The 12,500-nt window shown below is 50.0% G+C and overlaps 2 protein-coding genes across 8 annotated transcripts in view; one reads left to right on the top strand and one right to left on the bottom strand.

Moving 5' to 3' along the window:
* The window catches only part of LOC116049192 (receptor-interacting serine/threonine-protein kinase 3-like), a 286,056-nt gene that overhangs the window by 144,192 nt on the left and 129,364 nt on the right, over positions 1-12,500 (top strand). The gene's annotated exons all lie outside the window — the stretch shown is intronic.
* The window catches only part of alg13 (ALG13 UDP-N-acetylglucosaminyltransferase subunit), a 48,263-nt gene that overhangs the window by 17,684 nt on the left and 18,079 nt on the right, over positions 1-12,500 (bottom strand). For 5 of the 6 annotated variants that reach the window (XM_036000543.1, XM_036000540.1, XM_036000538.1 and 2 more), the window contains exons 12-17: positions 12,392-12,492; positions 12,227-12,312; positions 11,231-11,498; positions 3,939-4,046; positions 3,587-3,737; positions 1-143 (exon numbers count right to left, since the gene is read on the bottom strand). The exon at positions 1-143 is cut by the window's left edge and continues 23 nt beyond it. In XM_036000543.1, coding sequence (XP_035856436.1) covers positions 1-143; positions 3,587-3,737; positions 3,939-4,046; positions 11,231-11,498; positions 12,227-12,312; positions 12,392-12,492 — 857 coding nt within the window. The remainder of the gene's footprint in view (positions 144-3,586; positions 3,738-3,938; positions 4,047-11,230; positions 11,499-12,226; positions 12,313-12,391; positions 12,493-12,500) is intronic. The other variant, XM_036000541.1, reaches the window with a different exon arrangement.

Here is a 12,500-nt window from a genome sequence, read left to right on the forward strand (position 1 = left end):
TCCTCCTGGTCCTCCTCTGATGAACAGACGGCGGTGTTTCCGGGCGGAGCCGCCGATGGCGCCGAGCCTCTCTGAACACGGTAGGCGGAGCCAGACGGAGGGGGGGGGGCTCCCATGGAGGGGGGCGGGGCTCCAGCCGGGCCCTGAGGGACCAGACACATTACAGGAAACCACCATTACATTAACGTCATTTAAATTCAGCCCATTTCATCTTTACATTTACTCTTCTTTCTGTCTGTCTCTCTCTCTCTCTCAGATAATTTCTATTGACGCGGTTCTCAGGCGTGGTAGTGAAAGGTCATTCAGTGATTGGTCCTGCAGCAGCAATAACAGAACATTTCACCTCCAACTCACTTATTCAAGTTGAGTTCTCTGTTTTCCTGCTCAACTTGTGGAACATTTGGGTACCGGTGCATGGACCTCCGTACCAGTAGGCATGGACCTCTGTACCGGTACGCATGGACCTCCGTACCGGTACGCATGGACCTCCGTACCGGTACATGGACCTCCATGTGTACCGGTACGCATGGATCTCTGTACCGGTACGCATGGACCTCCATGTGTACCGGTACATGGACCTCCATGTGTACCGGTACGCATGGACCTCAGTACCGGTACATGGACCTCTGTACCGGTACATGGACCTCCATGTGTACCGGTACATGGACCTCCATGTGTACCGGTACGCATGGATCTCTGTACCGGTACGCATGGACCTCCATGTGTACCGGTACATGGACCTCCATGTGTACCGGTACGCATGGACCTCAGTACCGGTACATGGACCTCTGTACCGGTACATGGACCTCCATGTGTACCGGTACATGGACCTCCATGTGTACCGGTACGCATGGACCTCTGTACCGGTACATGGACCTCCATGTGTACCGGTACATGGACCTCCATGTGTACCGGTACATGGACCTCCATGTGTACCGGTACATGGACCTCCGTACCGGTACATGGACCTCCATGTGTACCGGTACATGGACCTCCATGTGTACCGGTACATGGACCTCCGTACCGGTACATGGACCTCCATGTGTACCGGTACATGGACCTCCGTACCGGTACATGGACCTCCATGTGTACCGGTACATGGACCTCCGTGTGTACCGGTACATGGACCTCCGTACCGGTACATGGACCTCCATGTGTACCGGTACATGGACCTCCGTACCGGTACATGGACCTCCATGTGTACCGGTACATGGACCTCCGTGTGTACCGGTACATGGACCTCCGTGTGTACCGGTACATGGACCTCCATGTGTACCGGTACATGGACCTCCGTACCGGTACATGGACCTCCGTGTGTACCGGTACATGGACCTCCGTGTGTACCGGTACATGGACCTCCGTGTGTACCGGTACATGGACCTCCGTACCGGTACATGGACCTCCGTGTGTACCGGTACATGGACCTCCGTACCGGTACATGGACCTCCATGTGTACCGGTACATGGACCTCCATGTGTAGAAAATGTATTTCACACTTCATAATGTCTTGTGTTCATTGGTCCAGAAGTCGTTACGCCTTGAAAATTATACAGTGTTGACTTTTTATCTTAAATCTGACTTTGAGCAACTGCAACTTAACAATGTTCCCCCGAGGAACAATAAAGTCTTCTGATTCAGATAATCTACACTACCGGTCAAAGGTTTGGGGTCACTTGGAAATGTCCATTCCAGACAGAATACCAGCTGAGATCAGTTGCGTTGGCTTTTTAATCAGGGCAGCAGTTTTCAGATTACATTATGTGATTACATAATGTAAAAAGGGTTCTCGACTGTTGTAGACAGAAGTGGCTGAAGAAACACTTGAATTCCATGCTTTTTAGTCTAAACGTCATACCCAAATTAAAAGTGGTACAGTTCCCATATATAATTGTGTTCAGAATAATAGTGTGTTTAAAAAAGTGAATAATGCTCAAAATCCTTAGAATAGCTTTTAATCCCATAATATCAATGCATTGGGAACACTGCACATTCAACTCCTCATCAAAACATGACCAACATTGATCAGGTTTGTGTTCTACCTTTACAGGAAGTGAAGAAAAAGGAATATTAGGCTATTCAAACAAATAGCAGTATTTGCATTTTTCTTTACAAACTCAAACATTTACTGTATGAACTGAACATGTCTGAAGGGTTAGCTCTACTTTGGCTCACTGCACTAATATTTAGTTGATAACCATTATTTCTGAGAACTGCTCCACATCTGTGTTGCATGGAGTCGACCAACTTCTGGACCTGTGAACAGGTATCCCAGCCCAGGACTTCTACCAAAAAAATTGGATTTATGAGGTTAGTGATGTTGGACTGCTATTATTCTGAACACAAATGTACTCTGACACTCAGGGATGTGCCTGGTATCATTGGAAAGGAAACTCTCTAGTTTTTGGTACCAGTGTCAGGATGCTCCTAGACCTTACTGACAGAGTTACAGAGGCTAGAATGGAGGGTTTTATTTCTGTCCAAGTCATCCATCTGTAAAATGATTAGAATACGCTGCTGTAAACACATCTGACAGCTGACAGACACCACAGGGCATTAGCCACACGTCTCAGCTTACTACAGAAACAATCCAGAATCCAAAAGACTCATTTATTTTATATGATTTGTTTTCTACAGATATGTCTGTGCGTTTTTTTATTTCCATTTGAAAAGTGCAAAGAAAAAAGGCAAAAAACTACAATATACAAACACACCCACATCACTCACCTTTCCAATGATATCAGGCCCACCCCAGAGGGTCAGAGTATATGGGAGCTGTACCACTTTTAATTTGGGTATGACGTTTAGACCAAAAAGCATGGAATTTCAAGCACTTCTTCAGTCACTTCTGTCTACAACAGAAGTGACCAACAGAAGAACCCTTTAGTAATTATGTAATCACATAATGTAATCTGAAAACTGCTGCCTTGATTAAAAAAACAATGCAACTGATCTCAGCTGGTATTCTGTCTGGAATGGAAATTTATAAGTGACCCCAAACTTTTGACCGGTAGTGTAAATTCACTCACTAAAGCACTGGTTCCCAATAGCGCTGCACAACATTTCGTTTCTTCATCATCACAATATTACCTGGAGCCATAAGCACATCGTGAAAGACACTACTACGTACTTTATTTCCTGTATTCATTGATCCTCTGCGTTTACAGGCTCGTGGTGATGCTCAAGGTGCTACAGGTGCCAAAAACAACCTATGTTTGGTACTGCCAATTAGTTTAGTTTAGTCATGGTTCATGTGTGCAATAAACATTACACTTCGTGAGAAAAAAATCGTGGCAGAGAATCGTGATATCAATTCTAACCTAAAAAATCGTGATTCAAATTTTTCCCCGAATCATGCAGGCCTAGTCTGCAGTCTGAACGCAGCCTGAGTGCTGCTCAGAGGTAACAAGGTGTTTGCTCAGAGGTCCGAGGTAACGAGGCGTTTGCTCAGAGGGCTGAGGTAACGTGTTTGCTCAGAGGTCCGAGGTAACGTGTTTGCTCAGAGGGCTGAGGTAACGTGTTTGCTCAGAGGGCTGAGGTAACGTGTTTGCTCAGAGGGCTGAGGTAACGAGGTAATGTGTTTTCTCACCGGTAGAGGGGGGAAGACGGCCTCGCTGCCGTTGTCCAGCTGGTAGTACGTGATGTTTCCATCCAGGTCGCTCGACTCGTCCACCGTCTCCGCAGAGAAACCAAACTGACACTCTTTGTTGAGGGCCGCGGCCAGCTGGCGCCGACTGCGCCTGAACACACCACAACAACAACAACAGTAACCATAGTAACCACAACAACAACTCTGCTGAGGATCAGAGGAGCATCTTGTCTGTCTGACGGTTTAACATGTTGGTGATTTCAACTGATATATACACTGGATCTGGGTATCACAGGCAGTGTGTGTGTGTCTGTGTGTGTGTGTGTGTGTGTGTGTGTATGTGTGTGTTTACCTTGACCTGAAGGCGTAGTTATCGTAGTCATGGTAATATCTCCTGCCAGGGTGGTAATACGCCAACTGAGGACCAATCAGGTGACGGTTCAGGAAACGGGTGGAGCTTCTGACCAGAACCACAACACACACACACACACAGAAAGACACACACACACACACACACACACACACAGAGAAAGACACACACACACACACACAGAAAGACACACACACACACACACACACACAGAAAGACACACACACACACAGAAAGACACACACACACACACACACACACACAGAGAAAGACACACACACACACACACACACAGAGAAAGACACACACACACACACACACACACACACACACAGAGAGAAAGACAAACACACACACACACACACACACACACACAGAGAAAGAAAGACACACACACACACACAAAGACACACACACACACACACACAGAGAAAGACACACACACACACACACACACACACACACACACAGAAAGACAGACACACACACACACACACACACACACACACACACACACACAGAGAAAGACAGATACAGAGAAACTGAGTCATGTGATGAGGTGTAGGTCATGTGATGCGGTGTAGGTCATGTGATGAGGTGTAGGTCATGTGATGAGGTGTAGGTCATGTGATGCGGTGTAGGTCATGTGATGCGGTGTAGGTCATGTGATGAGGTGTAGGTCATGTGATGAGGTGTAGGTCAGGTGATGCGTGTAGGTCAGGTGATGCGTGTAGGTCAGGTGATGCGTGTAGGTCAGGTGATGCGTGTAGGTCAGGTGATGCGGTGTAGGTCAGGTGATGCGTGTAGGTCAGGTGATGCGTGTAGGTCAGGTGATGCGTGTAGGTCAGGTGATGCGGTGTAGGTCAGGTGATGAGGTGTAGGTCAGGTGATGCGGTGTAGGTCATGTGATGAGGTGTAGGTCAGGTGATGAGGTGTAGGTCAGGTGATGAGGTGTAGGTCAGGTGATGAGGTGTAGGTCAGGTGATGAGGTGTAGGTCAGGTGATGAGGTGTAGGTCATGTGATGAGGTGTAGGTCATGTGATGAGGTGTAGGTCATGTGATGCGTGTAGGTCATGTGATGAGGTGTAGGTCATGTGATGCGGTGTAGGTCATGTGATGAGGTGTAGGTCATGTGATGCGTGTAGGTCATGTGATGAGGTGTAGGTCATGTGATGCGGTGTAGGTCATGTGATGAGGTGTAGGTCATGTGATGCGTGTAGGTCATGTGATGAGGTGTAGGTCATGTGATGAGGTGTAGGTCATGTGATGCGGTGTAGGTCATGTGATGAGGTGTAGGTCATGTGATGCGTGTAGGTCATGTGATGAGGTGTAGGTCATGTGATGAGGTGTAGGTCATGTGATGCGGTGTAGGTCATGTGATGAGGTGTAGGTCATGTGATGCGTGTAGGTCATGTGATGAGGTGTAGGTCAGGTGATGAGGTGTAGGTCATGTGATGCGTGTAGGTCATGTGATGAGGTGTAGGTCATGTGATGCGGTGTAGGTCATGTGATGAGGTGTAGGTCATGTGATGCGTGTAGGTCATGTGATGAGGTGTAGGTCATGTGATGCGTGTAGGTCATGTGATGAGGTGTAGGTCAGGTGATGCGTGTAGGTCAGGTGATGAGGTGTAGGTCAGGTGATGAGGTGTAGGTCAGGTGATGCGGTGTAGGTCAGGTGATGCGTGTAGGTCATGCGTGTAGGTCAGGTGATGCGGTGTAGGTCAGGTGATGCGTGTAGGTCATGCGTGTAGGTCAGGTGATGCGTGTAGGTCATGTGATGAGGTGTAGGTCAGGTGATGCGTGTAGGTCAGGTGATGAGGTGTAGGTCAGGTGATGAGGTGTAGGTCAGGTGATGCGGTGTAGGTCAGGTGATGCGTGTAGGTCATGCGTGTAGGTCAGGTGATGCGTGTAGGTCAGGTGATGAGGTGTAGGTCAGGTGATGCGGTGTAGGTCAGGTGATGCGTGTAGGTCATGCGTGTAGGTCAGGTGATGCGGTGTAGGTCAGGTGAAGATGTGTAGGTCATGTGATGCGTGTAGGTCATGTGATGAGGTGTAGGTCATGTGATGCGTGTAGGTCATGTGATGAGGTGTAGGTCAGGTGATGAGGTGTAGGTCAGGTGATGCGGTGTAGGTCAGGTGATGCGTGTAGGTCAGGTGATGAGGTGTAGGTCAGGTGATGAGGTGTAGGTCAGGTGATGAGGTGTAGGTCAGGTGATGCGGTGTAGGTCAGGTGATGAGGTGTAGGTCAGGTGATGCGGTGTAGGTCAGGTGATGCGGTGTAGGTCAGGTGATGAGGTGTAGGTCATGTGATGAGGTGTAGGTCATGTGATGCGGTGTAGGTCATGTGATGCGGTGTAGGTCAGGTGATGCGGTGTAGGTCAGGTGATGCGGTGTAGGTCAGGTGATGCGTGTAGGTCAGGTGATGCGTGTAGGTCAGGTGATGCGTGTAGGTCAGGTGATGCGGTGTAGGTCATGTGATGCGGTGTAGGTCAGGTGATGCGTGTAGGTCAGGTGATGCGTGTAGGTCAGGTGATGCGTGTAGGTCAGGTGATGCGTGTAGGTCATGCGTGTAGGTCAGGTGATGCGGTGTAGGTCAGGTGATGCGTGTAGGTCATGCGTGTAGGTCAGGTCATGCGTGTAGGTCAGGTGATGCGTGTAGGTCATGTGATGAGGTGTAGGTCATGTGATGAGGTGTAGGTCATGTGATGAGGTGTAGGTCATGTGATGCGGTGTAGGTCAGGTGAAGATGTGTAGGTCATGTGATGCGTGTAGGTCATGTGATGAGGTGTAGGTCATGTGATGCGTGTAGGTCATGTGATGAGGTGTAGGTCATGTGATGCGTGTAGGTCATGTGATGCGTGTAGGTCATGTGATGAGGTGTAGGTCATGTGATGCGTGTAGGTCAGGTGATGAGGTGTAGGTCAGGTGATGCGGTGTAGGTCAGGTGATGCGTGTAGGTCAGGTGATGCGTGTAGGTCAGGTGATGCGGTGTAGGTCAGGTGATGCGGTGTAGGTCAGGTGATGCGGTGTAGGTCAGGTGATGAGGTGTAGGTCAGGTGATGCGGTGTAGGTCAGGTGATGAGGTGTAGGTCAGGTGATGAGGTGTAGGTCAGGTGATGAGGTGTAGGTCAGGTGATGCGTGTAGGTCATGTGATGAGGTGTAGGTCATGTGATGCGGTGTAGGTCATGTGATGCGGTGTAGGTCATGTGATGAGGTGTAGGTCATGTGATGCGGTGTAGGTCAGGTGATGCGGTGTAGGTCAGGTGATGCGTGTAGGTCATGTGATGAGGTGTAGGTCATGTGATGAGGTGTAGGTCATGTGATGCGTGTAGGTCATGTGATGAGGTGTAGGTCATGTGATGCGGTGTAGGTCAGGTGATGCGTGTAGGTCAGGTGATGCGTGTAGGTCAGGTGATGCGTGTAGGTCAGGTGATGCGGTGTAGGTCAGGTGATGAGGTGTAGGTCAGGTGATGAGGTGTAGGTCAGGTGATGAGGTGTAGGTCATGTGATGAGGTGTAGGTCATGTGATGAGGTGTAGGTCATGTGATGCGTGTAGGTCATGTGATGAGGTGTAGGTCATGTGATGCGGTGTAGGTCATGTGATGCGTGTAGGTCATGTGATGAGGTGTAGGTCATGTGATGCGTGTAGGTCATGCGTGTAGGTCAGGTGATGCGTGTAGGTCATGCGTGTAGGTCAGGTGATGCGTGTAGGTCAGGTGATGCGGTGTAGGTCAGGTGATGAGGTGTAGGTCAGGTGATGCGGTGTAGGTCAGGTGATGCGTGTAGATCAGGTGATGAGGTGTAGGTCAGGTGATGAGGTGTAGGTCAGGTGATGCGGTGTAGGTCAGGTGATGCGTGTAGGTCAGGTGATGCGTGTAGGTCAGGTGATGCGTGTAGGTCAGGTGATGCGTGTAGGTCATGCGTGTAGGTCAGGTGATGCGGTGTAGGTCAGGTGATGCGTGTAGGTCATGCGTGTAGGTCAGGTCATGCGTGTAGGTCAGGTGATGCGTGTAGGTCATGTGATGAGGTGTAGGTCATGTGATGAGGTGTAGGTCATGTGATGAGGTGTAGGTCATGTGATGCGGTGTAGGTCAGGTGAAGATGTGTAGGTCATGTGATGCGTGTAGGTCATGTGATGAGGTGTAGGTCATGTGATGCGTGTAGGTCATGTGATGAGGTGTAGGTCATGTGATGCGTGTAGGTCATGTGATGCGTGTAGGTCATGTGATGAGGTGTAGGTCATGTGATGCGTGTAGGTCAGGTGATGAGGTGTAGGTCAGGTGATGCGGTGTAGGTCAGGTGATGCGTGTAGGTCAGGTGATGCGTGTAGGTCAGGTGATGCGGTGTAGGTCAGGTGATGCGGTGTAGGTCAGGTGATGCGGTGTAGGTCAGGTGATGAGGTGTAGGTCAGGTGATGCGGTGTAGGTCAGGTGATGAGGTGTAGGTCAGGTGATGAGGTGTAGGTCAGGTGATGAGGTGTAGGTCAGGTGATGCGTGTAGGTCATGTGATGAGGTGTAGGTCATGTGATGCGGTGTAGGTCATGTGATGCGGTGTAGGTCATGTGATGAGGTGTAGGTCATGTGATGCGGTGTAGGTCAGGTGATGCGGTGTAGGTCAGGTGATGCGTGTAGGTCATGTGATGAGGTGTAGGTCATGTGATGAGGTGTAGGTCATGTGATGCGTGTAGGTCATGTGATGAGGTGTAGGTCATGTGATGCGGTGTAGGTCAGGTGATGCGTGTAGGTCAGGTGATGCGTGTAGGTCAGGTGATGCGTGTAGGTCAGGTGATGCGGTGTAGGTCAGGTGATGAGGTGTAGGTCAGGTGATGAGGTGTAGGTCAGGTGATGAGGTGTAGGTCATGTGATGAGGTGTAGGTCATGTGATGAGGTGTAGGTCATGTGATGCGTGTAGGTCATGTGATGAGGTGTAGGTCATGTGATGCGGTGTAGGTCATGTGATGCGTGTAGGTCATGTGATGAGGTGTAGGTCATGTGATGCGTGTAGGTCATGCGTGTAGGTCAGGTGATGCGTGTAGGTCATGCGTGTAGGTCAGGTGATGCGTGTAGGTCAGGTGATGCGGTGTAGGTCAGGTGATGAGGTGTAGGTCAGGTGATGCGGTGTAGGTCAGGTGATGCGTGTAGATCAGGTGATGAGGTGTAGGTCAGGTGATGAGGTGTAGGTCAGGTGATGCGGTGTAGGTCAGGTGATGCGTGTAGATCAGGTGATGAGGTGTAGGTCAGGTGATGAGGTGTAGGTCATGTGATGCGGTGTAGGTCATGTGATGAGGTGTAGGTCAGGTGATGAGGTGTAGGTCAGGTGATGAGGTGTAGGTCATGTGATGAGGTGTAGGTCATGTGATGAGGTGTAGGTCATGTGATGCGGTGTAGGTCAGGTGATGAGGTGTAGGTCAGGTGAAGATGTGTAGGTCATGTGATGAGGTGTAGGTCATGTGATGAGGTGTAGGTCATGTGATGAGGTGTAGGTCATGTGATGCGGTGTAGGTCATGTGATGCGTGTAGGTCAGGTGATGAGGTGTAGGTCAGGTGATGAGGTGTAGGTCATGTGATGCGGTGTAGGTCATGTGATGAGGTGTAGGTCATGTGATGAGGTGTAGGTCATGTGATGCGGTGTAGGTCAGGTGATGAGGTGTAGGTCATGTGATGAGGTGTAGGTCATGTGATGAGGTGTAGGTCATGTGATGAGGTGTAGGTCATGTGATGCGGTGTAGGTCATGTGATGCGTGTAGGTCATGTGATGCGTGTAGGTCATGTGATGAGGTGTAGGTCAGGTGATGCGGTGTAGGTCAGGTGATGCGTGTAGGTCAGGTGATGAGGTGTAGGTCAGGTGATGCGGTGTAGGTCAGGTGATGCGGTGTAGGTCAGGTGATGCGGTGTAGGTCAGGTGATGCGGTGTAGGTCAGGTGATGCGGTGTAGGTCAGGTGATGCGTGTAGGTCATGCGTGTAGGTCAGGTGATGCGTGTAGGTCAGGTGATGCGTGTAGGTCAGGTGATGCGGTGTAGGTCAGGTGATGCGGTGTAGGTCAGGTGATGCGGTGTAGGTCATGCGTGTAGGTCAGGTGATGAGGTGTAGGTCAGGTGATGCGTGTAGGTCATGCGTGTAGGTCAGGTCATGCGTGTAGGTCAGGTGATGCGTGTAGGTCATGTGATGCGGTGTAGGTCATGTGATGCGGTGTAGGTCAGGTGAAGATGTGTAGGTCATGTGATGAGGTGTAGGTCATGTGATGCGTGTAGGTCATGTGATGAGGTGTAGGTCAGGTGATGCGGTGTAGGTCAGGTGATGCGGTGTAGGTCAGGTGATGCGGTGTAGGTCAGGTGATGCGGTGTAGGTCAGGTGATGCGGTGTAGGTCAGGTGATGAGGTGTAGGTCAGGTGATGAGGTGTAGGTCAGGTGATGCGGTGTAGGTCAGGTGATGCGGTGTAGGTCATGTGATGCGTGTAGGTCATGTGATGAGGTGTAGGTCATGTGATGCGTGTAGGTCATGTGATGAGGTGTAGGTCAGGTGATGAGGTGTAGGTCAGGTGATGCGGTGTAGGTCAGGTGATGCGTGTAGGTCATGTGATGAGGTGTAGGTCATGTGATGAGGTGTAGGTCATGTGATGAGGTGTAGGTCATGTGATGAGGTGTAGGTCATGTGATGCGGTGTAGGTCAGGTGATGCGGTGTAGGTCAGGTGATGCGTGTAGGTCAGGTGATGCGTGTAGGTCATGTGATGAGGTGTAGGTCAGGTGATGAGGTGTAGGTCATGTGATGAGGTGTAGGTCATGTGATGAGGTGTAGGTCATGTGATGAGGTGTAGGTCATGTGATGCGGTGTAGGTCAGGTGATGAGGTGTAGGTCAGGTGATGCGTGTAGGTCAGGTGATGAGGTGTAGGTCAGGTGATGCGTGTAGGTCAGGTGATGAGGTGTAGGTCAGGTGATGCGTGTAGGTCAGGTGATGAGGTGTAGGTCAGGTGATGCGTGTAGGTCATGTGATGAGGTGTAGGTCAGGTGATGAGGTGTAGGTCAGGTGATGAGGTGTAGGTCAGGTGATGCGTGTAGGTCAGGTGATGAGGTGTAGGTCAGGTGATGAGGTGTAGGTCAGGTGATGCGGTGTAGGTCAGGTGATGCGGTGTAGGTCAGGTGATGCGTGTCGGTCAGGTGATGCGGTGTAGGTCATGTGATGAGGTGTAGGTCATGTGATGAGGTGTAGGTCATGTGATGAGGTGTAGGTCATGTGATGAGGTGTAGGTCATGTGATGCGGTGCGTTCCCACCTGGAGGCTCCGTAGCGAGGCGGCCTGGCGGCTGCGTGGTGGTGGTGTGGGGGGGCGTAGGGGTCGTAGGTCATGGCGCCCGGAGAGAGGGGAGGGGGGGCGCGCAGGTGTCCGGCGGGCTGGAAGCGGGGGGGCAGGGCGGAGGGAGGGGGGCCGCCGTACGAGGACGACGGCGCCATCAGAAGCTCCGCCCCCTTCATGCCGCTGCTGCCGCGAGACTTCCTGAAGTACCGGTGGCGGTGATGGCGCTGACCACGAGAGTCAGAGTCTGAGAGACGGAGACACAGGGCTGTTATTACAGGTGTTATAACTGTTATTACAGGTGTTATAACTGTTCTGTTATTACAGGTGTTATAACTGTTCTGTTATTACAGGTGTTATAACTGTTCTGTTATTACAGGTGTTATAACTGTTATTACAGGTGTTATAACTGTTCTGTTATTACAGGTGTTATAACTGTTATTACAGGTGTTATAACTGTTATTACAGGTGTTATAACTGTTATTACAGGTGTTATAACTGTTATTACAGGTGTTATAACTGTTCTGTTATTACAGGTGTTATAACTGTTCTGTTATTACAGGTGTTATAACTGTTATTACAGGTGTTATAACTTCTGTTATTACAGGTGTTATAACTGTTCTGTTATTACAGGTGTTATAACTGTTCTGTTATTACAGGTGTTATAACTGTTATTACAAGTGTTATAACTGTTATTACATGTGTTATAACTGTTCTGTTATTACAGGTGTTATAACTGTTCTGTTATTACAGGTGTTATAACTGTTCTGTTATTACAGGTGTTATAACAGTCAGTCTGAGAGACACACAGAACACTCTGTGTGTCTCTCTGTGTGTGTGTCTGTGTCTCTGTGTCTCTCTGTGTGTCTGTGTCTCTGTGTCTCTCTGTGTGTCTGTGTCTCTGTGTCTCTGTGTGTGTGTGTCTCTGTGTGTGTCTCTGTGTGTGTCTCTGTGTGTCTCTCTGTGTAAACGTACCCAGGTCTCCTTTCCTGGCAGGAGCTGCAACGTTCCAGGCAGGAACTGGATTCACAGGTTTGAGATCGGTGAGAGGAACCAGATGTCTGAGACAGAGAGGACATGTTGAGTCAAACAGCTGTCCCCCCCCCAGGCAGTGCCCCCCCCCCCCAGATTTGGGGTTACTTCTCTCCCAGCTCCTCGATGAACACGGTGACAGCTGACGAGTGCGTTCCTACTTCCTGGATGAAGGCGTTGTAGTACTTCCCCTTCGGCTCCAGACGCACCTGAAACA

The sequence above is a fragment of the Sander lucioperca genome, chromosome 4 (assembly GCF_008315115.2).
Source record: "Sander lucioperca isolate FBNREF2018 chromosome 4, SLUC_FBN_1.2, whole genome shotgun sequence".
Taxonomy (NCBI): Eukaryota; Metazoa; Chordata; class Actinopteri; order Perciformes; family Percidae; genus Sander; species Sander lucioperca.